Source organism: Plectropomus leopardus, chromosome 15 (genome assembly GCF_008729295.1).
Source record: "Plectropomus leopardus isolate mb chromosome 15, YSFRI_Pleo_2.0, whole genome shotgun sequence".
Taxonomy (NCBI): domain Eukaryota; kingdom Metazoa; phylum Chordata; class Actinopteri; order Perciformes; family Serranidae; genus Plectropomus; species Plectropomus leopardus.
Genome location: NC_056477.1, coordinates 4021691 through 4048011, shown reverse-complemented (window position 1 = coordinate 4048011; position 26321 = coordinate 4021691). Strand labels below are relative to the sequence as shown.

Below are 26321 nucleotides of genomic sequence, written 5' to 3'. Positions count from 1 at the left end.
ATAGTACAGAGGAAGTGAAAGCTGCATCTCAGTGGTGAAACTTGAAGCAGTGACTCCTGATGCACATGCAAATTCTGTCCAAAGAGAGGAAGTGAATCACCTCTTATTCCTACTCAATATCTAATAATATAAAATCAAGAGAGAAAGCGTGTAAAAACACACAGAGTGAACACACAGACACACAGTTCTCTCACCTTTGCTGAGCTGCAGCGTCGCCGGGCTGAGCCTCAGTGGGCGGAGGTTGTCTCTTCTTCTCTTCTTCCTCTTGCATTCTTCTCACTTCCAATAACTCCATCTGGACACACAAAGACATTAAGCCTCATGCAAAAGCCCACTCGCACGAAAATATTTAAAGATTCGTCCTTATGCAGCATTCACCCACTTCTTCATTATTTTGTCTTAGGTAGGAACAAATCTCCGGCGTGATCCAGACCTGCTGTACAAGTCATGCAGAGATAAACTGATTTCTCTCATTTTATTTAAGGATTATATTACCTTAATCTGAACAAATTTTTACACCTAAATGATATGAAAATTAACTAAAATAACCTTAATGCAGAATCAATATTCAGTTCAACAGACAGTCATTAACATGGCTGCACATTTATAAAGATATTTAATTTTACGATTTTTATCAAATCATCATATAAGTTACAACTGTTTTAAATGGTTCAATTAAATGTTAAATCATCACATCTTAATGCTATGATGACGTCATTGAGAGCTGCATTATGGATATTTCCTAATTGTTTCAGGTCGTCTTAATGACGACTAACACTCCTGAACTTGTATTCTTTCAGGCTGATTTCTTTCAGCTGCGTTTGAACGTCTGTGGTGTGACATCATCCTTTTTAACTCTTTTGCAAGATTTTTGTGAATGAAACTTGCCAATAAACGAATCATTTGGCAATTTTAGAGGCACTAATTATTCTAATGCTGAAAAGTTTGGGCAGTTAAGAGAGTTCGGTGAATTGAGCAAAGAATTAAGAATACAGATGGCTGTGGAGTGCGCTCGTGTGTCTCACCGTGGTCAGCCTCTCCAGAGCGGCGAAGCGTTCCTCCCAGGTGGCGGCCGACTTCTCGAAGGCCTCGTGGCGTTTGATGAGTTTCTCCACCTCGTCCACGCTCTGGCCAATCTCCCTGCTGGACAGGTAGGGATCTTGACCCAGCAGCCACGCCTCGGCCACACCTGCGTCCCGGGAGAACTGATGCACCTCCAGGACTGAACACACAAATGTACCCGTTAAACCAGATTTATTCAGCTAATCCTGTTTATTACTTTCTGCGAACAGATGCAATGACTCAACAATCTTACCCAGTCTCAGCCACTCCCATCTGTCCTCCCACTTGTCAATCATGTCTTTCCTCTTGTCCGTCAACTGTAACAACTTTTCTTTAATCTGAGGAGACAAAACATTTTAGGATTTAATTGTAAAATAAGCAGATTTAAAACAAACATCATAAGCATCTTCCCCAAATCAATACGTTAATTTGTAAAGACTTCCACATCCTAACTTCCCTTTAAAATCATTGGTAGCACAAAATTCAGCGGCTCTGGATTCTCGTTTCTGTTTTGTGGTAATGAGAATTTGTTAATTTCAACATGAGGTCAGAAGTTTGAATTCGACAATTAATATTGAGGGATATTTTTATGAAATACTGTCAAAATTTATGCATCAAAAAGTGATGTAATAGAGGGAATTTGCACTTATGAAAACCTTAAATCCAAACTAAAATAAAAATGCTAACACAAATAAGACAATTAAATCCAAAAACAAATGCGACCTATTTCTGACGGTACACAGCTAACTGATATCAGACAGGAAGTCCGGCTGTTTTTAGTTAAACATGAAGGATGTTGGTTTGGTTGTAAATGTGTTTGGACGTTGGTGTCTCCACCTCCTCTGAAGCGTAGTGCTTCCTGGCCAGCAGGGCTTTGCCCAGCTCGATGCAGGCTGTGAAGCTGTCGTTGCGGGCGTCGATCTCCGCCTTGATGCCCTGGTGGTTGTTCATCAGCAGCTCCACCGACGACACGTCCCTGAAAACACAAAACCAAACCACATCAACGAAAAGACAAAACCTTTGATTTTTAGCTTGTTTAATGTGAAACATTATTCACATTTAATGTGATAAATTCAATAATGCTTTTGTTTACATCAACCTGGCTGTCAAACAAGGAGGCTCTAACACATTAAACAATAAAATAAATGCAAGAAAGATTCGACTGCAGTTTCTAGTGTGAGAAAAATCAATATTAGACTGGGTCATTCATAACTATTGATAATCTGATTATTATATAATGACATAAAGCACTCAGACAAGGCTACACTTGACTCCAAATCTGTAGTTAAATAAACCAAATGTATTATAAAATTCAACCAAATAATGTAACAATCACGGGAAAGATCTCTTTTAACGTGTTATATACAGCATGTTAAATGCTATTTAAGAGCGACTCAGAGGCAGAGACATCAGCTGGCTGCTGGAGAAGTTCAAATACGTTTGTTGTTTCCCTCAGCTGAAGTTTAACATGAGCGACAAAAATTCTCTCATCTCTTGTGTGAGTGAAACCTCTCTGTAACCACTTAAATTGGTAAAAATGTATTTACCAATTACATGAAGTCAAAATGTCACCCTGAAAATACCAGTGGGTCGTACTCTGATTTTGACCGCTATGGTATCAAGATACAATAAATAAGCATATTTCATTTGCACTTTGTTTTGTTTTGAAAAACTTAATTTTTCTAAATTATGTAATTGTATTCCTGTAGGCTTTATCTGTAGGTGTGTTGGAGTGAAGTCTGTGACTCACACGGATCAACGTCAAAAATAATTTCCATCAGAGGTGAAGTGGGAGTGAAAAAAGTAAAACACTGGAGATTAACAGAGAAAGGAAAAGTGTGTGTGTGTCTGTGTAGTTAAACAAAGCAGTTTAATAACATATGAGGATACTAAACTCAGAGTCAGTAGACTGGCACTGGCACACACATCTAAACTTTAAATTCCAGAATTTATTTATTATACTTCAAATGTACAATAGAGTTTTTAAGGCTCAATAATGATACAAAAATAAAACAACTATATCACTTTCTTAACTGCAATATTTGGTGCAATTATTCAAATGTGCAATATCCTTGAATGTAGACTATATTTAACATGTGACACATATTGTATGTGTTATATATTTTTTATTGTTATTCTTATTCTTAAGTATGTTTTCGTTGTTCATTATTGTAGCTTTGCAAACATATTTATATTTTTATATTTCTAACTCACATACTAGTTTTATAAACTGCATTGTGGTATAGGACGCAGTTTTTATATTTTACACACTTTAATCACTAAGCACATTATCCAAATACTCAGCATACTATACATACTTTATTTTTTAAATATTTACACACAGCACTAATTGTTTACTATGACTGTATTTCGATTTTTATACATTTGTGCTTATATTTATTTCTATTTGCTATAATTCTATGCAGGCATCAGAGCGACTGTAACGAATCAACGGGGATCAATAAAGTGTTTCTGATTCTGATTAAACACTGACTCCTCAGAGGTAAGGAGTTTGTCCTCACCTGGGCTTCTCCTGAGCCTCGATCAGGCGGATGACGTCCTCCATCCACAGCATCAGGTCGCGCACCATGCTGAAGAAACGGAACTTGTCTCCGGTGTCGATCAGCTTCACCCGGCGGCCCTCTGCAGCCTCCAGCAGGTTCTTCCAGGCCTCAAGGACCTGAAGGGAGGGAGGCGACAAACAGCAGAGATCAGAACCAGAAAGACCACAGTCAGGGCTCCTCTAACACCGTTTTCACCCGATAAAGACTTTTCATTTACTCATTTGCAGCCTAAAGACAACAAGCTCTATTACGGACCAGCAGAGACCGTCTGGAGGGCAGCAATCACAAAGCGCTTTATGATCAATGGGGAAACATTATTTATGTTGACCTAATTCATTATTGAGGGATACTTTGTTGGACAATCGTTGGCAGAATCTTGCAGGGGTCCAGCATCAGTCAGGGTGCTTATCAGCGCATCAGCCCGGGGAAATAAATAAATGGCATAAAAGCAAATAAAAAGCAAAACATTCATAAAGGCAGATCGCAGAGGCAAAAAGCACTCACCATGTAGGGGGAGGGCTACATAACAACATACCTGTATATCTCTCCCTTTGATATCTCTGGGTGTATTAGGTCATTGTAGGTGATGTTGAAAATAAGTCACATTTGGATTTGATTCGCAAAAAAACAGAGGACATTTTGTTTCATCTGTTACCTTTTTCTGAATTTGTTACATCACATTATAAATCCAAATCGTTATGTGGAATTAAAAACAGTGACGCAGGATTTTATCCTCAGTTTTAACCCCTGCATCCACGTTTTCAGTGGATTATGTTCACTTGTGTCTCCACCTGCTCACTCAGACCTCCAAAATCTGCTGGCGCCAAATAAACACTTTCATTTATTATTTAATTTCTAAACAAAGTACTGGGATTTAACAGTAACTGACATGGTGTGAGCTGTTCCTAGATTATTCAGAGCCTATAAATTGAAACATATATATATATTTCTCTTACCCAGTAGAAGCATATAAGTGCAGATTTTGTGCCGCTAAATAAGCAATATGGAGTTGGTGTCTTACAGGGAATCAAACCACCACCCCTCTGAGTAATGGCCGACCTGCAAGCTGCAGCAGCTTGCTGTCCGGGATGAGCAGATCCACATAGTTCAGTTCTCAGATAAAGTGAACAGCGAAATAAAAAGGGAACTATCAACATTAATCTGTTAGCATGATGATTTTGCTTCTAGCAGCTAAATGAGGATGAAAACCAGACAGAGGTGATAATTCACAGACACTATGGTTAGCCAACTACAAGCTATTTTTTTAACACTCAATCAGATGGCTCAGTGATCAGTTTCCACTCAGGAAAAAAAAATTAACCACGTCTTATCAATTCTGTTGCATCAACAACAAAAAAGCCCCCGCAGCCCCAATTGCATGATTGCTGAAGACTTCAAAAAATGGCCACCAGAAGATGCATCACGAAGCTGAATCCCTTCGCAGCATTAACACTGGATACAAGTTCTGATTTAGCATTTGGAGCTATTTTATTACAAAAGTGCAGCTTTTGGCATCAGCTGGCCTCAGCTAAAGTTAACTCATTGCTGAATGCCAACAATACATTTAAATTTCAGCACAGTTGTAAAACAGTGGCTGATTTCTTCATTACTTGTCTCGCATAATACTGGAGAAATCTGCAGCGAAAACACACCCCATAACTTAAAGTCAGAGTCCAGGCGCTAGCGAATTTCACACATTTCGGTATTTCGGTGTGCTACGACCATCTTTCTGTATCAAAAACACAACACAAGAAGAAATATGTATGACAAAGCTTGACTGCATTTTCAGCCACAAGCAGCAACTAAAGTCAGAACTACTAGTTAGAAGATTCTGTATTTTCAAACCGAGGTACAGCGCCTCAAATATTGCTAAAAATGTCTACATTTCTTGGTGAATAATCTTCACTAGACTGAAAAAACGATTTGCATAGAATCTTTTCACGCTGCTCTCAGTAACATTTTCACTCACAGATCCATCTGACACTGAGACATCGTTAACATTGTTGATGGACACGTGGCTGCAGAGAACTGCAAGCAGAATTTTGCCAGCTAATAAGCAGCTACATTTAAGCAAATGTGAAGAAAACATTTGATTGCACCACTTTCTGCAGCCATGAAGTATTACAAATGCATCTTAGGTTGATTTGAGAGAAGCTGGACACTAGAGACCGACATTTTCACTTATAATTCTCACGGACGGACCAGACCCAAACTGTATTTGCAAACTACTAGTAGCATTTGTTTTAACCTCCTCAGAGGCCCAGGCGGGTGAAGTTTACAGTAAATGAGAAGCAGCATCAGATAAGTTTCAATCAAAAAAAAAGAGTTTGAATTAAGATTGTTTTGACTTCTGTGCAAAAATCCACCCGCTCTGCGATCGAAGAAAGACATAAAACAAAGCCTACATGTTTTTGCAAATCACCAGGTCTGCGGCTAAGACTAGGCCAGAGCTAAACGGCATGAAAAGCACTAAAATGTCACTAAAATTAATCAACATTTTAGTGGAAATATTAAAAAGAAAGTCTAAAACAGCCAAAATGAACACTGATGCAAAGCCAATGTTTTTGGTAAACGGAGTCTCACCTCTCCCTTTCTCTTCTGGGTGGACAGGGAGGATATGCAGGGAAATGGACATACAGGGAATGGTCAAAACACAACGCCATCAAAAACACTCAGTGCGAATCATTATCAACACTCTGTGTCTGTCAGGAGACAAGAAGCTTCGGCACGTCATGGTGGTACTGAGGTGAAATTCCACTTAGATTTTAGATTTCTGTTCAGCAACATTTTCTAAAAATGTCTATTTCAAATGTGGACTTCAGGGTGAGTTTTCGGGATGGATGATGACATACTTGTAAAAAAAAAAACTATGTATGGAATAAAGACAGATGTTTGGTGTTACGGCCACAGCCAACCGCCTCAATCGTCAAATGCTTCTTGTGTTTTTGTATGATGATTATGATGTGCCAGCTTCTTGGTGTGAGAACATTAACTGAATCAGCAACAGCTACAGCTGAGAGGTCCTGGTATTATAGCACCGCTGCGTGTTTTGCTCCCTGTGGCTGCTCTGTCAGACTGTTCCTCTAACTATCCCCACAAATACAACTGTTGACCTTTGGACTTATTTCTAAAAATCTTCACATGAAATGATACTGTAATAAATCTCGAGGACCTGACCTGTAAAACAATTGTTAAGTGTATAAAGAGAGAACATAAAGTGAATTCTCACCCTGTGCTATTTGTGTGAATTCGAGTGCTAAAATAGACTCATAAAGACCTCAAGTCTGAACATCAGACAGGTTTCCATTCACCCTCAAGATGCGCAAATTGAAGCTGCGAATATAAAATACACCTAATTGAAACACGGACGTTGCATTTTAGCAAAAAAGTTTTTACGCTTGCATGAGGTGGTATTTCAGGCAATTCCAAAACGCCAAATTTGACAAAAATTAAATGGAAACACTTTTGGCTTTTATAGGTCACATGATGCTATGATGCAGCAGGCGCTACAAGAGTTGTTATTGCATCACATAACTCATCAAAAGTTTAATGGATCATCTGGAAGGGGCTTGCCTTTCCATGATCGCTCCCATTACACGCCTATGTCACCTTCGATTGGAAATAATGACGGCTAGTGCGGTGGCTACAATAGAAATAATGTTTTTTACATCCATCACTCTGCTTTTTGAATTGTTATTGCGAGAGGAGAAGTCGCAGAACATCACTCAGTGGAAAACTGAGCTTACGTTTAGAGCAAATCTGTAATGGAAACCCGCCTATCATCACCTAAACATTTGCCTCAATTTGCACCCACTGCTGTGAATTTGTGTCCACCATTGACTTTCCATTGACTTCACGTTGTGTCTAAAGACACATTCATTACACAAGATGACAAGTTTTATTCCCTTATAGAAGACACCATTCTGGGAAACCTGAGTCCTCTTGAATAAAATGCATCATTAAAATAATTTCTACAAAATATTTTGAAAATGCTATCGATTTCAGGGGCTGAGAGGTAAACGATGCCGAAGATTCACCTTTAAAAAATGGGCAGAAAAGGTCAAAGATAAAACATATTCAGCCTGACTGAACATTTTAAATATCCCATACTTACAATATTTACTGAATATACTTAATTATGATAAAACAATAAATAAAACCCAGGCATCAGTAATATTCATAAGAGCAGTTTTGATCTCTCTGTGTACAGAGCCATTATTCACGATGTTTCCTGCATTTTGACCATGCCCTGTAAGATTTTATGTGTTTGTAACCTACAGCTTGTTGTATGATTATTAAAGAAATCACTTTTGATGATTTAAAGAACGACACTACATGTTTTGGCATCTCATATCAACCTCGCACAGGCTTATTAATCATCTAAGTTAAGATTCTTGTCTCTGGGAAACAGACTCCATCTGACTGCCTATAAATGTTTTATTTTTTAAACAGCTCCTTTCAGGGGCGGAGAACAGTGCAAAGTTAGTGCAGCAGCAGTGCAGCATGCATGAGGAACAGAGCCTTTCACGGTGAGTTTGTTACCATCAGAGCAGGGTTCAGTTCACTTTCAGTCCAATCAGTAAAACAAGGAGGTTTTCTAAATTGTTTATAGTTTTTGTATCTGTGCTGCCTGCAGCAGGAACACTGAGGCTCAGATTTACCGACTGAATTCAAATTAAACTGAGCCGAGTCCTGATGTGGTTTTTATTTCACTGCTGCCTGACACTGAAGCTCACCTCTCCTTCTCTCTTCTGAATGTCGTCGGCTTTATCTCCAGCGTAAGCAGACTGCAGACGAACTGCGTCCTCCTGAAGCTGCCGCACCTGAATACAAAAAAAAAAAAAGGAGGAGGGAGGGGTCAAGCTTGGTTGAGATTTAAACATCATTTTCAGAGGCAGGTGGGTCACGTGAAAGTTCGGATGTCATAAGTGAAAGGGTTTATGTTGAGAACATCCCATAGGCTCTTCTTGAGATTCAGTTCACAAGAACGAGACAGAAGACGTTATAGTGATCTTGACCTTTGACCACCAAAATCTAATCAGTTCATCACTGAGTCCAAGTGATCATTTACGCCAAGAAAAAAAAAAAACCTACAGGTTTTCTTGAGATGTCATGCTCACAAGACGTGACAGATAAGGTCACAGGGACCTTGACCTGTGAAAGATGACCAAGAAAATCTAATCAGTTCCTCGTTGAGTCCATGGGGACATTTCTGCCAAATTTGAAGAAATTCTTAAAAGGCGTTGTTTAGAAATTACCCTCACGAGAATGAAATGGACAGATGTACAGACGGACGGACAGTGTTGCCAGTGCGGAGGCATAAAAATGAGTTTCATAGCATCGTGTTTAAAACGATGTTAGTTTCTTTTTGACTGAGTGCCTAGAATTTTTGCAATACAAACAGTTAAATTATGAATCTTTGTTTGCTGTTATCCCAAAGATGTTGGATGGTTTAGGGTCAAAGATCAGCTCAGACCAGTCAAGTCAAACCATTTCTTTATGGAGCAGGCTCTTGAAAAAAGCCCCAGACAAAAAGTACACAAGAATACTTCACGTTTGATCATACAGCGCAGCCGGCCAGCAAAACAATGGAGGACATTTGCGTCTTTGCTTTTAAGTGTCATTTTTAAATTCTTGTATCAAAAGCTGAATGTGTTTCAGGTTTTTCGTGTACCTGTGTTCCCAGAGCCTGGATGTCGTGCTCGAAGGTTGTGTGCATCCTCTGCAGGGTCTCCACTGTGTTCTGGTCGCGGCCCAGCTCCTCCGGGAGCTTCTTGTGTTTGTCCAGGATGCGGTTGAGGATCTCCTTGGCATCGTGGTAGAACTTGTGGAGTTCGTAGGAGGCGGCGAGGATCTGCGTCCGGGTGTCGATGAGCTCCAGCAGGTCGGCCCAGGCCTCGTTCAGGCCGTCCTTCCACTCTGCGATGGTGGCGGCGTCGCTGTGGCCGGTGTTGATGAGCTCGTCCGCCTGACGGTTTACTGTGTCCACGCGCTCCTGGCCGATGTTTCCTGTGTCACGGGCGAATTCTCTGAAACGCTCCTGCAGCATCTGAAGGACAAAAGTCAGGATTAAGAATTAACATTGCTACCACAAATCATTTTTGAGTTTCTAATGCTAAGAGTTGAATAAAATATGTTGTACTAACAGTGACGTGTTCGTAGTCCTGTCCCAGCTCGTGGGACCCGGCTACCACCTCCCTCTCAGCGATCCACTGCTCCAGGTCGTCCACCTCCCGATTCAGCTGGAAGAGACGGAAACGCTCGTCCAGTTTCCCCCGACGCTCCTCCGACAAGTCCTTCAACCCGGCGTACAGCTTGTCCACCTGAGACTGACGCATGCCGATACGCTCACTGCACGATGACGAGGAGGACAGAGAATTAGAGGGAGTGGTGAAAGAAGTAAGCAGATGCTTTTCTGAAGTAAAAGTACTAATACCACCCTGTGAAAATACTCTGATACAAGAGCCCTGCATTGAAAATGCTACTTAAGGAAAACATACTTAAAGTTTAAAAGTAACAGCACCCAATGCAGAAAAATCTTAAAAAACAGACATAACACCCAATAAGCTCAAACATGTAAAAATGTCACAAAATAAAAAAAAAAACAGCCCCTTAAAAATGATTAAATAGGAAAAAACCCTCACATGGTAAAAAAAAAGAAAAACACCAAAAACTATCAAAATTATTTAAAAAAATAAAAATCACCCCCAAAAACTAAATATTACATATAAAAAAGGAGAAAAGAGCCCTGCCAAAAATTTAAAAAAAACAACAACAAAAAAACAAAATAAAACCTAAATGTTTTTCAAAAAAGTTGGTAATTACTTTTTTGTCAATTGACTGATTGATTCATCAACTAATCGCTGTACCTGCATGAACTGCAATGAAACATCATATTTTACAAACTCTTGTTATGTTTTGTCCCTTCTTTGCTTCCCTCTCCATTTCCTCCCTTCATGAACAAAATGAAGAAAAAAAAATAAATGTGGAATCTTAACCTTTGACCTGTGACCCCCCTCTTCCCTCCTCACCTGTCGGGGTGTTCGGCAGCCACCAGGCCCCGGCTGGTGCTGGACAGCTGGTGGACGGTGTCGGCGTAATCCTCCACCGCCTGCTCCAGGATCTGATGCTTCTTCAGCATGGCCACCGAACTCTGCTCGTCCTGAGAGAGACACACATACAGAGTTCCTCTTGTTATTCTGTTGTCAGGTTGGATTAAAAAGGAAGAAGGAATCCCCAGAGGGAAAAAACAAAGAGGAAATGCTAAAGAGAAACTGAAGAGGAAAGAAAAAGTACAAGGAAAAAATGCGGAGGTGGAGAGAGAAGCAGAGACAAAAAAAATGTACTTGAGTGAAAAATAGAAAAAAGAAATTTAAAAAGAATGAAATGGGAGAATAATAAGAAGAAAGGGAGGGAGACATCAATTAAGAAAATATTTTTACCCCAAGTTTCCACTCAAAACACTAATTTAACTTATCAACTTATCAAGTCATCAGATGACGACTTCTGAAGTTAAATTCGACCTGATTTAGAGACTGAAATGTGTGACATACTGCCATAAAACTGTCTCCTGGTAATCAGTGTAAACTTTCTCAAAGATTTGACCTTTTGAAGCAAAAAGACAAACGCTGTAACAGCAAAACTAAAATCCTCTCAGATCAGATTCAAACCGAATGAAACAAACACCATTTCTTGTACTCAGAGCCTTTCGTCAGATATTAATCAGAGTATAGAAAGTTTACTGACCGGCAGCGACAGCAGAAACAGTCTGATACCAACACAAACTGACCAAACTAATAGAAAAACCACAAACTGAGGAACTGGCAGGTGAACTAAAAAGTAAAACAGAGAAACAGGAAGTTTCTGTGCCGCAGAGAAGAGACGCCACCCTGAAAACAACACTAACGTATGACGAACACTTTAACCTGTGAGACTCTAAAGTCTGTTTAACCCAAAACTCATCAGCTCTGATCAGATAACAAGACTTAACTACTATCATGCAAGTCAGGCCGTGACATTCATTTACACAAATCTGATGTTTGGAGTGGAGAAATAACCTCGCATTTTTAACACTAGCGAGGAAAACGTTTCACCTGAGAGTGGTGCCACAGGAATCTTTGTTTAACCCTTTGTAACCTGAGCAAAATGGCATCATGGAAGATGGCAATTAATAACTTTGCAAGAAATTACCCAAAATATTGGTAAGAAATTACTTAAATTGACAAGAAAATAATCTGAAACTTGCTCTATTATATTTTTCTATGCCATAACTTTTTATGCATAATTAGAATAAACTGAATTATTTAGTTTCTATCGCATTTCTTTTTTAGGTCATGTTTTCTTCTCACCTTTTACCAATTTCTTGCAATTTGTGGGACATTTGGGGACCTTTTTTTCCTCCATATTTTCAAAACAAAGCAAACCAATTTTCCCAGGTTTTAAAGGTTTAAATGTGAAAGGCATCTGAACACGGGCTTAAGGACATTTAAGACTCAAGCTTGTCATAAAACAGTAACTTGTGCATTAAAACTATAATCTTGAGCCACAAGTTATAAGAATAAAAAATACATTACTCAAGTACTATTTGAAAGTACAAACTCTCCTGACTCCTGCTCTCACCTTGGCCTTCTCCTCTGACATCATGTAGAGCTCCTGTTCGCTCATCCAGGCCTCGGCCTCTGCGGCGTCAAAGTAGTACTGCTGGGCCTTGTGGGCCTCGCTGAGGCGGCTGTGACGCTTCTCCGTCTCTTTCTTGATCTGATCCCATAGCGACTGGAGCTCGGCGAGGCGCTGGCGAATCAGCTCGGCCGTCGGGCTGTCCTTCCTCAGGACGTGCTGGCTGCGCTCAAAGATGTCGTCGAAGCGCGGCTGGTGGCCCTGGATCTCCTTCTGCAGGGTCTGTGAGGGTCAAAGGTCAAATACGGTTATAGAATGAACATGTTTTCAGCTGTCATTTACTCTCATATAACAGTAGAGGTGTGTGTGTGTGTGTGTGTGTGTGTGTGTGTACCTGGTTCTTCTTGATGAGCATCTGTACAGTCTGCAGGTTGTGTCCGTGGTCAGTTGATGTGGCCAGAGGCATCCTCTCCTCGACCCACAGCTGGAGAGAGAGAGAGAGAGAGAGAGACACAGACACAGACACAGACACACACACAGACACACACACACACACACACACACACACAGACTTATCATTTGTGGTGCAGTGCGGTTTTCATATGAACATCGTGACCCATTTTTCAACTCTGCTGCTTCTACTGACAAAGACTTTCTATACTACCACTACAATTACTACTCCTATCACTATTACTACTACTATAACTACCACTGTACTACAGATGAACACCGTGACCAAATTCAATAATTACTGCTGCTTCTAATTAGTTGGAATTTCACAACATTACAACTGCTGTTGCTGCTGCTGATTCAAATCAGGGTTTGAATTTTTTATCGATTTATTTTTTATCTTTTTTAATATAGGCATGACCCCAAAAAGCAAAGCAGCCCATGTGATAAGAAATTGTGATCTACAGTATTCAACATGAGCATACAGGGTCCCTACAGTTTAACGCAAGTTAGGTTAAAGACTTCTAAATGTTTTTTAACATGTCATTCAGAATGAATATAATGTTACACTAAATAAAATTGAAGAAAAAAACATGTTTTACTTAAATATTAATAGTAACAGAAAAAAATGACTTGATGATCATTTTGGTCATTGTTGAAAAAATACCAGTCTCAGCATTGTTATGACTTTTGAAAAAATTAAGACATTTTAATAAAAACTAAAGCCTTATTTTTTGATTAATGAATTCAATCCCGTCTAAGATATGTTAAGGAACTGTGGGAAGTGTTAGTTTGTTTTCATGGGCTTTGGCTAGAATCTATGTGAGGTTATTACTGCACAAAGGATAATTGGGACAGCCCAACTTACAACTACTAATACTGCTATTACTGGCATCTCTAGTGTCACTATTACTGTTTCTACTACTATTTCTGCTGCAACCAACAGCCCTACTTCCCCTACTAACGCTTCAAAAACCAGTTTCTCTTTTCAATAGACTTCTCTGACAAAAGTATTTCTGTAAAACATGAAGATGATCTACTTCCTGCATCAGCTGGGTTAAAGGTCAGAGACGCTCCACTTACGATCTCATCCTCCACGTCCCTGTTGAACTGGTGGATCTCTCGGGACGCCATGAGGTTTTCCCGTCTCTTCTTCAGCGGCGCCTGGAGGGACTGGAACTTCTTCTCCACGCTGATCCTCTGGCCGTCCACCTCCTCCGAGCCTTTCCCCTCCTGACTGAGGGCCTGCGATTGGCTCTGCAGCTCCCCCACCTCCTTCTGACGCACCTCCACCTGGCTCTCCAGGATCTGCAGGTGGACAGGTTTAAAGGTCAGATGGGAGGAAGTCACACAGGTACTGATACATGCCTTATTGCAAAAAAAAAACCACAGAACTAAAGACTGAAAAAAAGTAAAAAATAGTGGATTAAGTGATAAATTGAATGAGTTCATACAAAATTAAATAAAAGAAAATTATAAAAAGAAAAAAAAAAAAATTTAAGTAAAAACAATTTTTAAAAAAAAAAAAATAACATGAAACATGAGTGAACTACAAAGTAAAATGCAAATAAAAAAACAAAAACTGAATTTAAGGTCTTCCTCAGAAGACGTGATCTCGCAACTGAGCAAACTTCATCTATTGGAAATGACCATAAGATGTAGATGAAAGCTCTGACAAAAACAAGGTTGACTTAAGAGTTTTAAGTTAAATTAATAGTTAAAAAAAGTTTTTTGAAGAAATGCCTACAAAAATGTTCTGATGAGGAGAGAACAATGAATGAAAAGACAAACAACATTACAATAAAAAAACGTATTAAATCAATCAAACAAAAAAAGAATAAAAAAAAAATATATACAAGATATAAAATAATCTGATTGAGCTGCAACAGAGGAGTCAAAGGTTTGGCCCCACAAAAATAAAAATAAAATAAAAAAATAAGGAGAAACAACAGCTGTTACAAAGATTAAAGATGCTTCAGAGGCTTCGTCTCATCTTCTCCTTGACTCTGTAAAAATCTGTGTTAACCTTCCAAAAATATTTCACTGCTATGAAAAGATAAAAAATGCCTAAAATAAAAGCCAAATTGATGCTCATCTTCCAGCAGCCAGACAGTGTAATAACATTCGGCTTCACAGTGGAGTAAAAAAAAAAAAAAAAAAAAAAAAAAGGTGGAGTCTGGGTTCAAATGAGAGTAGAGAGGAAGACGAGGAGGAGGAGAGGAATCCTTTCTCTCTCCCCGCTCTCACTGTACAACAGATCAAACACTCAGCTAATAATCTCCCTCCAACACTTCACTCACTCACTCACTCTCTCTCTCTCACACACACACACACACACACACACACACACACACACACACACACACACACACAGAGGATGGTACAGCACAGATCTGAAGAAAAGATGGATGATAAGAAGTGAAGCTGCTCTAATAGACTGAAAATACCAACATCATCCTTTGGACGGCTTCATGCTCTCACCAGCTCTGTCTCTGTTACTGGTGGAGACACACACACACACACACACGCACACACACGCACACGCACGCACACGCACGCACACGCACGCACACACACACACGCACACACACGCACACACACGCACACACACGCACACAGACTCGGTGCAGGCTCGTAACACATCAAATGAAAGATTACATAACTCCTGTGTGAGTGTGAGAGAGTGTGTGAGCGCCAGTGGACGGATTATGTAAAGCGCTGTTAGAAAACGACTCTCCTTTCATGACTGTAAAAATGGAGAAGAGTTTCCTTTCAGGAATTTAAATGCTTTGAATCACATTTCTCTGCATTGTCAAAGTGATTTACAGGTCAAACTGCAGGATGCATTTAAATCTGATCAATCACTGTTAGTTACAGTATTAGAGAATTCAATTTAGATGCACAGTTATATACATAGGTGGAATTCAAAATACCTCTGGGTCTTAATTAGCACCTCAGATTAATGATGTGTTTTCTGAAGCTTGTTTGGAGCTTAAATTGGATGGAAAAACAGGGCAAAACACAATGGGCCCTATCTTACACCAGGCACAAAGCGGCACGCTGTTATCACTGCCAGATTCAGAGCGACACAGTTGTCATTTTAATAGCCAATTTTCAATCATCAACAATTTCATTTTAATCACATTCTCTAAGATGTGAATAAAGCAGAGAGCAGAGCTTCTGCCCGACTCCCCATGCACATTTAAACACAAAGAGTAGCGTAACCTCGGGATTATTTCAGAAGCTACAAGTTTAGTTCAGTGTCCTCTGTCAAGTTTATAGCTAGTTTTGATTTTTGCCGCTTAAATATCCCATGATATCTCCTGCAGAGACATCACTGCTCTTACTGCATTACTCTCAGCCGAAACCCGCTCGCTTCTCCAACGCAGAATGTAAATAGTAGTGTGCCGACTGCAAGCGCACCAAGCTTTTGATCGACTGAATTAAAAACACACCTGTAATTTATTAATGGACTAAAAACCACCGCTTTGCTCATGGCGCCTCACTTTGCACCCAGATTATGCGTCTTTCATCAAGCAAAGTGAAGTTGGACATGTCCTAAACACACTTGAGCTGTGCACTTTAGACCACGAACTGTAGACAATTTCGACAAGCTCCTTAAAGTCTGTAGCCATGATCTCTGCTCTGTGTACTTATGCTACCTTCATGTGCTCCTCAGAAATATCTAATTTATAATTTGGCTTTTGCCTTTATTATACAGGACAGCTTAAACGTGTACGCGGGAGAAAGAGGGGATGACAGCAAAGGGACGCAGGCTAGACTTCCACCTGTGGCTCTGCAGTGACACACACAGTCTGTACATGAGGCTCTGCCAGGTGAGCTACTGGCCCTGGTGTTTTGTTTTTGACAAATATTTTAATCATATGAAAACTGTTCAGTTGTCTTTCAAAATTATTATTCATCAGCTCCACTCTGAATCTTAGTGGAACAGAAACTCTGCAGTCAAACTGAGAGGCTTTACAGGAAGTTTAGTTTGTTTACAGTAACATGAATGATTAGATACAGAAAGCAGTGACCTGAGCTGCACGGATGCAGGACGAGCCTCTGAACATTTGAAACTCTAACAGACAAAAAATGGAGCAAAACCATCCTCATCATGCCCCTGTTTGTGCTCACGTTAATGTACAATTCCTGCAAAGACCTGAAGAAGAATAACACTCAGGTCAATTTGACCTCCTCACCTGCTGTTTCTTGAGCAGGATGTTGACGGAGGTGAGATCTTTGCCGTAGTCGTCGGACTGCAGCTGTCCGTCCAGGCCGCCCAGCCACTTGTCGAGGTCGGCGCAGCTTTGGGTGAACAGCTCCGCCTTATTGGCGTCAAACAGACACTTGGCTTTCGTCTGTGTGGTCGACTCGAGGTCATCCCACATCGTCTTCAGGGACGCCAGCTTCTCTTTAACCATGGCCTCCGTCTCTGGCTTCTCTGCCATCAGCGCCTTCCCGTCCTGAAAGACAGTGTTGGTTTCATCAGTACATTAATCACTACACATGATTTATTTATTCATTAGTGATGCCAGTGACACCAGCTTATCTTCTTGGGGTCCAAAATTCAGTACATCATATTCATATCATGTACACAGGCGTGTGTTTGATGTACATTAGAATAATCACAAAAGATGCAACATCACATCTGTTCATCCTTAAATCCATCACGTGTGCCTCAGTTCATGTTAAGTGTCGTAGAAGTTCACTGAAGCATCAACAGTGACACACACTCAGTAAACTTCACATAACTAGTCTCGTGATCAGATCGTGAATTAGCCACAAAAGCCAGAGAACAAGAACAAGTTGTGACCAATGCTGGACGAATGATTAGCTGCTTAAGTAATGTAATTGTAAATGATGTCTAAATAAAGATTTACTCTTGGATTGGTGTATGTAAAGGGGGCAGCTATTCCAATACTTGATGGCACAATAAATTACTGTCCTTTTGACAGCATTAGATTTTGGCCAAGGTAACATGATTTGACCATCACTTGCTATCGACACTTCTGTTGGACTGTTTTTTGTAGAGGGATTGTCAACTGTGTCATCTTGTATTAAACTAATTTAAAACCAATTGCTCCTGTTGGACGACACCTTTGGTAACGTGCTGTGAAAATAAATAAGTCTTTTCCTCCCGTCCCACCTTGTCGATCTTGTCCAGCCACTCCTTATTGGACTGCAGTTCGGCCATGAAGGCCTGGTGTTTGAGCCACTTGCTGTGGAGGTTTCTGGCCTCGTCGTAGGACATGTCCTGAGCCGTCAGCATCTTCTCGTTGATCCACAGGGACAACTGAAGACAGAGACAGAAAATTACCTCAACTGTGAACAACAGACACAGTAATTTTAGTGCAGGTATTCTGAACCATTTTTAATATAAAAGTATGTGTGTTTACCTCCTGGCAGTCCTGCAGGAACTTCTGCAGGTCTCTGTTGTCCTTCAGCCTCGTCAGCAGGTCGCTGGCAGCCGCTCGGTTCTTCTTATGTCTATGGGACAAAAATCTATATGTTAATTTTGTGCAGTTTTACCTGTAACTTAAAATTATTTTCCTTGCAGATATAATAAAAGCTCATTTTTAAGAAACTGAGCAGCTAATCTGGTGCGCAGAGGTTGGGAGAAGGTAATTTATGAAGGACAGGAGAGTTTTAATGATTTAGTTTTATTTTGGGGACTCAACTGTGACAGTCTCAAGCCTGGTTCTGTAGCTTTTAAATCAGCTGTTACCCAGTTTCATCTATGATGTATAATAATTTGAAATGTTTCTTAAAACGTTTGTCTGAAAACAGGTAAAAAAGAACATCACGCTCAATGCCTGTCAAATGAAGTAAAGAAAAACAAGCAAATCTTGACATTAGTGAGAATTTAACCAGAGACTTTTAACGTTTAGGAATTTGGTGAAAGATTTCATGTAAAATCAATATGAAATTGGTAATCTATTGATTTTCTCACACATTAACAGACAAACTCAAAGTATTTCTGGCACCTCTGGTCGATGGAGTCCACTTTCTCCTGGATGCGCTCGGCGTTGACGTTGCCGTCGGTAACCAGACGTCGTCCGGTGTCGACCACGCCGCTGATCTTCTCCTCATTGGCGTCCATGGTGGTCATGAAGTCCTCCTGCTTCTTGATGGCCGCCTCAGCTCCCTCTAGTGTGGTGGGCATCTCAGTGTGAGCCAGGACGTACTCCTGACACACACACACACACACACACACACACACACACACACACACACACACACACACACACACAGAGGAGACATTAAAGTGGAGTGATGACATTCATCCACTAAATGACGGAGTAGATTGTCACAGTGAAAATACTGAAACTAAAAATTTGGATTTCTCAACTAGGACTTGAATGCAATTTGAGAGAGTGAAATGTAGAACAGATATATGTTTGTAGTTATTTGTGTGTATATATGCATATAAATTCAAGTCCTTTCCTGTTGAATGTGCATCACATCAGTCAGAAAAGGACTCATTTGATTTTATCTGATAATATAATTTCAAAAACACAGAAATTCATTAAAACTCTCTAAACATGTTGCTGTAATGAAGGACTTCTACCACTTGGTGGCAGCGTCTGATCTTCTCATAATGAAAAGGCGGTCGACTAATAGGTTGGAAAAGGACATAAAGTCATCTGAAAAATGTCCACAGTGACGTTAGATGTTATGTTTTGTCTGACCTACAGTTCAAACCGTTAAGATATTTAGTTAACAATTAAGTATGAGAGAAAAGCAGGAAATCCTCCTCAGTTTGTCGATCAATCAACTAATTGTTTCAATTCTACTTCTATCCATTTTTTTTAACGCTCATCCTGTGCAGGGTCAGGTGAGGTCAGAGCCTCTCCCAGCATGCACTGGATGGAGGTGGTGTACACTCTGGACAACCTTTTACAATAACAGTATGTGTGAGAGATCTTGTCTACCACACAATACTGGACTGGATGGACGCCCAGTCAAGAGAGTTATCAGCTGATCCCAGTGTGTGTGTTTGTTTGTGTGTGTGTGTGTGCGCGCGCACGTGTGCCTCTGTACCTGCATTTAAAGTAAATAAAAATATTACTTTCTACTAAGAATGTAGTTTTTCATTCAGATATGGTGATAAAATATGGCTTCATTAAGAGGATATTGAGGATTAAATGAGAAATATGTGGGTGTGAGAATATGTAATACCAAGAACGATAACCACAACTGTAACTGTAAAAAGATTTTTAAAAATCGTTGTTGTGGCGGAGTCCACACTACAAATATGATGACTACAAAAGTGGCGAACGATATCATTTGGATCACTCCTAGAGTAACTCGAACATAGATTCTAACATCTAGTTTGGACCACAAAATGTGTGTTTTTATGTTGAAAAACATGTATGGAGTGCGTAGTGTGTGCTCTGCACCGCTGTTTACCGCTCATCAGCGTGGATGCTCACGTCGTTATTGTTGCAGTTGTGGCCCTTAAATGTGCTTCAGAAAGAAAAGACAGACACTACAGATGCGTTTCTCTGCTGTCTGTGGTTCAGACCAAAGTAAAAGTGTAGGTGTGTTGACGTCCCAGGTTTACCTGGTTGTTGAGGAAGGCCTCGGCCTGCTTGGTGTCCCTGAGGAACAGCTGATACGCGTGAGACTGTGACAGCAGGTTCTGCCGGTTCTCCCACATCTTGTGCAGCTCGTTCCAGCCGGTGTCGAGCGCCTGAAGCCGCTGGCGCAGGAACATGTACTGCGCGTCCGTCTGGCCCTGCGTCACCATCTCGCCCATGTCCCGCATCTTCTGGTAGTCCTCCTCGTAGTTGTGGATCTCGTTTTTGATGTTTTCGTGCTGAGCTAGCAGTTTCTCGGCCTCGGCCAGCGTGTTGGGCATGTCCTCGGAGGCGATGGCCGTCTGCGTCCGCGACAGCCACGACTGGAAGTCGTCCAGGTCGCGAAGGAACTGCTGCAGCTTGCTGGCCTCGCCAAGGGACTCCTCGCGGTTCTTCATGGTTTCCTGGAAACAGGAAACAGAGAGGTCGTATATTCATAAAGGAATAAAAGTTTGTCTCGATCATAAATATTGAGGCCTTAGTTACAAGAAAACGCCTTTATCTTAATTTGTTTATGGTTTAAAACAGACTGTAGATCAGATATTAGGTTCTCCTGATCATTCTGTGTGACACTTTACCTTCATCTCGTCCCAGACGGTCGTGATCCCAGCCAGACGCCCCTTGATGGCCTCAGACTGCTCCGGGTGTTCGGAGGACAAGCGGTCCGCCTCTTTCCCCAGGTCGCCCAGCTTGTCTTCGATGGCGGCCAGGTCACGCTCCATCCCTGTCAGCTTCCTCTGCAGCGCCATGACGCCGGCCAGGTCGTTCCCAAGGTCCTGGGTCGACTCGATCACCTGAGGGGGGCAGAGAGAGAGGGAAAGACGTGTGAGTTAGACAAGAGTTAAAAAACCAACAGCTGCAACCCCATTTATCTACATCAACTATGCTGATGAGACATTCTGGGCCAAAAACACTGAAAGTGCAAAAAAAGTAAATGTAAATGGCTGGATGTTTGACTTTACTCCTATTATCTTTGTGCTACTTCTCTTTGGTGGATAATAATACATTATGTTTAGAGAGTACATTTCCCAAAATAATGCTTGGGGGATGTAACTAGAATATATAATATTGCTGGGGATTCAGTCAGTTAGCGGAGGGTTCAACCTCCATATTTATTTATTTATTTTTTTTACATTTTAGGAAATAGTCTCCATTAAAACACAATCTTTTTTTCAATGATTGAAAAAAAGATGCTGGAGAGCTGACCGAGTTAGTGAGCGGTTAAATCAATGACCAAACTACAATAACTAGCTTCCTGTAGTTTTTAGAGCACGTCTCTTTCTCTCCACACACTGTGTCTCACTCTGCGTCCTTACTCGAACTCCCTGTTTGAAAACCTCTGCTGCAGGAGATTACAGTGCTGTAGAAGCAGGCTGTTTTTGGTACCTTGGTCTTCTCTTTGATCCAGGACTTGGTCTCGTTACACTCCAGGTGGTAGTTCTGGACGCCAAGAGCAGAGTTTAGACAGTCTTTCTTCTGGTCCACCAGATCTCTGAATTGACTCCACCTAAACGGACAGACAGACGGACAGAGACACCATCAGCAACAAACTAAACCAGGTACCTGCCAGGTTACCTTAACAAGTCATTTTTAATTTTCCTGATTAATTACTATATTTTTTAAATAATAAAAAATAAAATATTTTTTTTATAATTATAAAAATTTTAAATTTATATAAATACATTTTGTTTATTAACTGTATTAAACTTTATTTACCTGATCTGTTTATTAAAAAGTTTATTTATTGTTCAATCACATCTTATCAAAGTAAAGATACCCCCTTTTAACCTCCGTTTACAAACATTTTTTAATAATTATTAATCCAAGTTATTTTTCTTCATCATTTTTTATTAGTTAAACCTTATTTGGATAAACCATAATCACAGTTCAATTCTATTCTTTTTTTAAATTCCAGTTTACCTTTCCTTTTAACCTCATTGTTGTCCATTTATTTACCTGTTTAAGCCCACTTTATTCACCGTTTTAATCCTACTTAATTCCATCATCAATGTAATCCCAATAACGTGCCATTGGTGCTGAAAAGCCTTTTAATTCTGGTTAATTTTCCCTTTGATTCCAGTTTATTTTCCTGTATAATCTCAATTACAAGGTTAAAAAGTGAGTAAATGACCTGAAAATCCCAGTTTATCAGCTGGTTTAGTCTCAGATTACCTGGTGTTGAGTTTGTCCTGCTGGGCTTTGATCTCCTTCTCGCTGGGATGTCCGCTGTGGATCAGTTGCCTAGCAACCTGGTTCACCACGGCAACTCGAGATGCCTGGTTGTTCATCTCCGGCTCCAAACTCTCAAACCTGCACAGAGAGAAAGAGGAAGTTTCATATGATGACAAAGAACATTTAAATTCTCACAGAGACGTGTTATTCATATTGAGAAGCAATTTGTCTAAATATTTTTGGAGCCTTTAAGCCCTTTTATTACTATAGAAACCATGCAGTATGGAGCTGACAGGGTTAACATTTGAACATTTGGTTGAACATTTTAATTAACTCCCTTTTTGGAATCTTATTGTTGATTTTACTTATGCATGTACTGTGTTGAAGCATAATGCACATATATTTTTTAAATATTTTAAACCTTACATACTAGTTTTGTACATTGTAATGTGGCATAAAGGACATATTTTTTTATTTTTACACACTTCAGATACTCAGCATGTTATTCAAATTTTACATTTTTAAATATTTTACATAATGTGTAACATTTTTTACTTGTTTATTTGCATACTTCTTTTTTCATGTTTCTACAATCTTCTATGCTTTACATCGGAGGACTGCAATAAATCACAATTTCCTCCAGAGGGATCGAATAAGTATTTCTGATTCTGATTTAAAAATGCAATGAAGCTAACTTTATGTTTAGAAACTTTTCACTCTTGTTTTATGTTATTGTTCACAGGAAAAATACAGTTTCAAGTAAATATGAAGTTTAGAGGCAGAACAAATATTCCATTTATGAGGCTGATAACATTAGATATATTTAGAGATTTTTTTTGTGTGTGTAAAAACAAACTTTTCTGGTAGACACACTGTTTCTAAATGACCTTAAACATATCTTTGATATTTTTGTACTGACATTAACTGTTATTTATTGGCCCACATATGCACAAATATTTACAGTATATGTCTTTATTAAACTAAAATAATCTGCTAATGTCTGCTAATGCCATGTCGATGTACCCGGTTGAGGAGCAAAGAACCTGCTAAATAATGAATTCAACAGGTTTCATGATGCAATTTAGAGAAAAAAAATGTGCGAAAAGTGTTCTCAGCTGACCACTGTTGCTGCTTTTCAGTAATAAACACAAACACACACACACACACACAAAGCACAGTGTTAACCACTCTCTGGGAAAAAATCCATGTGATGCTTTGTGGTCAAACAATATGGAGGGACAAGTGGCTGAAAACCAGAATCAGAAGCTCCTGTGAATGAACCATGTAACCACAGTGCAGAAAACACACACACCGACACACACACACACACACACCCCCACACACACACACACACACACACACACACACAGCCTCTTAAACAGTGTGGAACCTGCAGTCTGGTGTAAATAACAGTTTACTGCTCTGGTTCCCACAGTCCCACTGTGACTGTCTCGCTCTGCTGCAGCTCGCAAACAAACAACCAGCTCAAACTGATGCAGCTCAAACTGGATTTTAATTAAAACCCTGCTGATTGCACGTTAAATTCAACTAACCACAAATTATTCTGATTACAATCCTTTCCAATCCCACCATTAGTGTTTAGATGATTGTGCTCCTCTGAGGTAGAAGTTAAATTGGTGCTTAAAAGCTGACATAATTTCTCAGTTAATTGACAGAAAAATAATTAATCTATACTTTGAAAATGAATTCTCCGAGCTTAAAAGTTGCGGATTTCCTGCTGTTTTGATTGCTGACTTGATATTTTCAGGTTTTGAGCTGTTTGTCAGAAAAATATTAGGAAACTTAGAACATTTTAATGACAGTTTTTATTTTTTTCTAAAATTTTATTGAGACCCTTCTTTAAAGAGTGATCAGTCACCTAAGATTTGGGAATCCATTAAATAGCAGTAAAACTTTAACTTTAAATTGTTGTTATTCTTATAAAAGTTTTGCTCAAATGTCAGCGTACATTAGTGCACCGTCAGCATGACGATGGTCCCTTGTCCCAGTGCAAATGACATGACAGGATCAGCTGCTCACTGTGGAAGATTTACAGCAAGTTTATGGTTTCTTTAAGGAGAAATTAATTCTTTAAGCAAGTTTAAAAAGTCATTAAACACCAGGTGGAGAAGCATATTTGCTGCCCTCTCTGGCAGTCAGATTCAAGCCTGTTTCACCTCTGACCACACTCAGCAGTGATGTCACAGGGTCCTGTGACCACCTGTACATCAAAAATCATATTTTCAGATGCTGTTGTGCCACTTGAAGTGTGCGTTTGATGCATTATTAGCTGTCTCAGACTATCACAGCCAGCTAAGACAGTTTCCACTTGTTTGTCCAGCCTATAAACACTTTGTCATGTGTTTACTGTTTTATGTTTTTATCTGACTGTGAAGCACTTACTGTTTTGTTAAGTGTTACAAAAATAAAAGCTCCATGCAGTTAAAAACCCAGACTCCTGGTTCCCAAATATTCCTCACAGACTCTGCGGTGTGGTCCTTACCGGTGCTGAACGACTTCCAGGTCCTCCAGTTTCTCGGGGATCTCCATGCTGTTGAGCCACTGCTCCTTCTCGTCGATCCACACCTCGCAGGCGCTGGCTTCACTCAGCATCCTGTAGAGAGCCAGAGCGTCCTGCAGCGCCTGCTTCCTGAGCCGCGTCAGCTCCACCACCTCTTTATAACGCTCCTCGATGCCCGCCAGCCGGCTCTTAACCTGCAAACACACACCATCATCAACCAAAGGAAATCAGTGACTACAGAAATACTGAAATCAAATGATGAACACGGCTCGAATCCTCAACATGAAACTCCTTCCTGCTGTCATTTTAGACTCTGCCCTGGTCGGTGTTGTGTTCTCTGTGTCTGTGAGAGCTTCACCTCCTCAGAGTTGGCCTTTTCGGGCGGCAGTGTGCGAGACTGATCGTGCAGAGCCTCAATGACGGGCCGGTAGCTGCCGATCTCCTCGGCCACATCTTTGTGTTTCTTCACCAGAGCCTGAGCGGAGAACTCGTCGTGGCCGACGTCCACGCTGGAGACGATCCGCAGCACGTCCAGCATCCACGTGTCGATGTCATCCGCATCGGCCTGCAGGGAGAAAATGAAAAATTTAATATTATCAAAAACACTATGACAACAAAAAAAACCAAATTATTTTCAGTTTCTTTTCCGATCCGAATAAGTCCTATCTGGACTTGTTTTTGTTACATGAGCAGAAACTGATACATTTATTGAGTATTTTTATGTCCTCGTACTGATGTTTTACAGATTTGTGTTCAGAAGAAAATCATTCACTTTATTTTAGAATAAAGCAGTAAATCTTGGTGTCTTTTTAATTGTTATATAACTTGGAAGAAATGAATCACATGAGGTGGAAGATACAGTGAAACATCAAAGAGAAAGTGTTGCTTCTTTCTCTCTTTTAAATTCAATCCATCAATTTGTATGAGAAACTATGAAAATGTGAGTTTGTGTTTTCACCTGGAACTGGTGTTGGTTGCAGGCCTCCTGCAGACGAGCTTTACGGACAGCAGAGAGACGCTCCAGAGCCGCCCACTGCTCCTACAGGGAGAGGAGGAGGAGGAGGAGGAAAAAGAGAAGATGAAGGAGTTATAATAGTAATATTACACTCTGGGTGTTTGAGGAATTATTTACATTCATCTTGTCCTCAGTTTACTCTTCACATTTGTTGCATGTTTGTTCCAGATCATTGACATAATACATAATACATAAGACATATTATATCACAGTTGTATTTATTTAATAAGGTATTAAAAAAGGTCATTGGAGCAATAAAATCAGGCCCTTCATAACAAAGCTGATGGTGATGTATGTTACACACTTAATCTGTGACCATCTTATTTTCAATCACAACC

At 40.1% G+C, this 26321-nt stretch overlaps 1 protein-coding gene across 5 annotated transcripts in view; it reads right to left on the bottom strand.

Moving 5' to 3' along the window:
- The window catches only part of sptbn1 (spectrin, beta, non-erythrocytic 1), a 140755-nt gene that overhangs the window by 8205 nt on the left and 106229 nt on the right, over positions 1 to 26321 (bottom strand). For all 5 annotated transcript variants that reach the window (XM_042501881.1, XM_042501882.1, XM_042501879.1 and 2 more), the window contains 23 exons: positions 25927 to 26007; positions 25327 to 25533; positions 24951 to 25162; positions 22448 to 22585; positions 21662 to 21782; positions 20854 to 21069; positions 20260 to 20679; positions 18680 to 18882; positions 18092 to 18182; positions 17842 to 17988; positions 16895 to 17158; positions 13776 to 14000; positions 12637 to 12726; positions 12246 to 12524; positions 10658 to 10788; positions 9773 to 9977; positions 9301 to 9675; positions 8363 to 8449; positions 3585 to 3742; positions 1900 to 2038; positions 1316 to 1400; positions 1026 to 1222; positions 195 to 295 (listed from right to left, as the gene is read on the bottom strand). In XM_042501881.1, the coding sequence (XP_042357815.1) occupies positions 195 to 295; positions 1026 to 1222; positions 1316 to 1400; positions 1900 to 2038; positions 3585 to 3742; positions 8363 to 8449; positions 9301 to 9675; positions 9773 to 9977; positions 10658 to 10788; positions 12246 to 12524; positions 12637 to 12726; positions 13776 to 14000; positions 16895 to 17158; positions 17842 to 17988; positions 18092 to 18182; positions 18680 to 18882; positions 20260 to 20679; positions 20854 to 21069; positions 21662 to 21782; positions 22448 to 22585; positions 24951 to 25162; positions 25327 to 25533; positions 25927 to 26007 (4172 nt within the window). The remainder of the gene's footprint in view (positions 1 to 194; positions 296 to 1025; positions 1223 to 1315; positions 1401 to 1899; positions 2039 to 3584; positions 3743 to 8362; positions 8450 to 9300; positions 9676 to 9772; positions 9978 to 10657; positions 10789 to 12245; positions 12525 to 12636; positions 12727 to 13775; positions 14001 to 16894; positions 17159 to 17841; positions 17989 to 18091; positions 18183 to 18679; positions 18883 to 20259; positions 20680 to 20853; positions 21070 to 21661; positions 21783 to 22447; positions 22586 to 24950; positions 25163 to 25326; positions 25534 to 25926; positions 26008 to 26321) is intronic.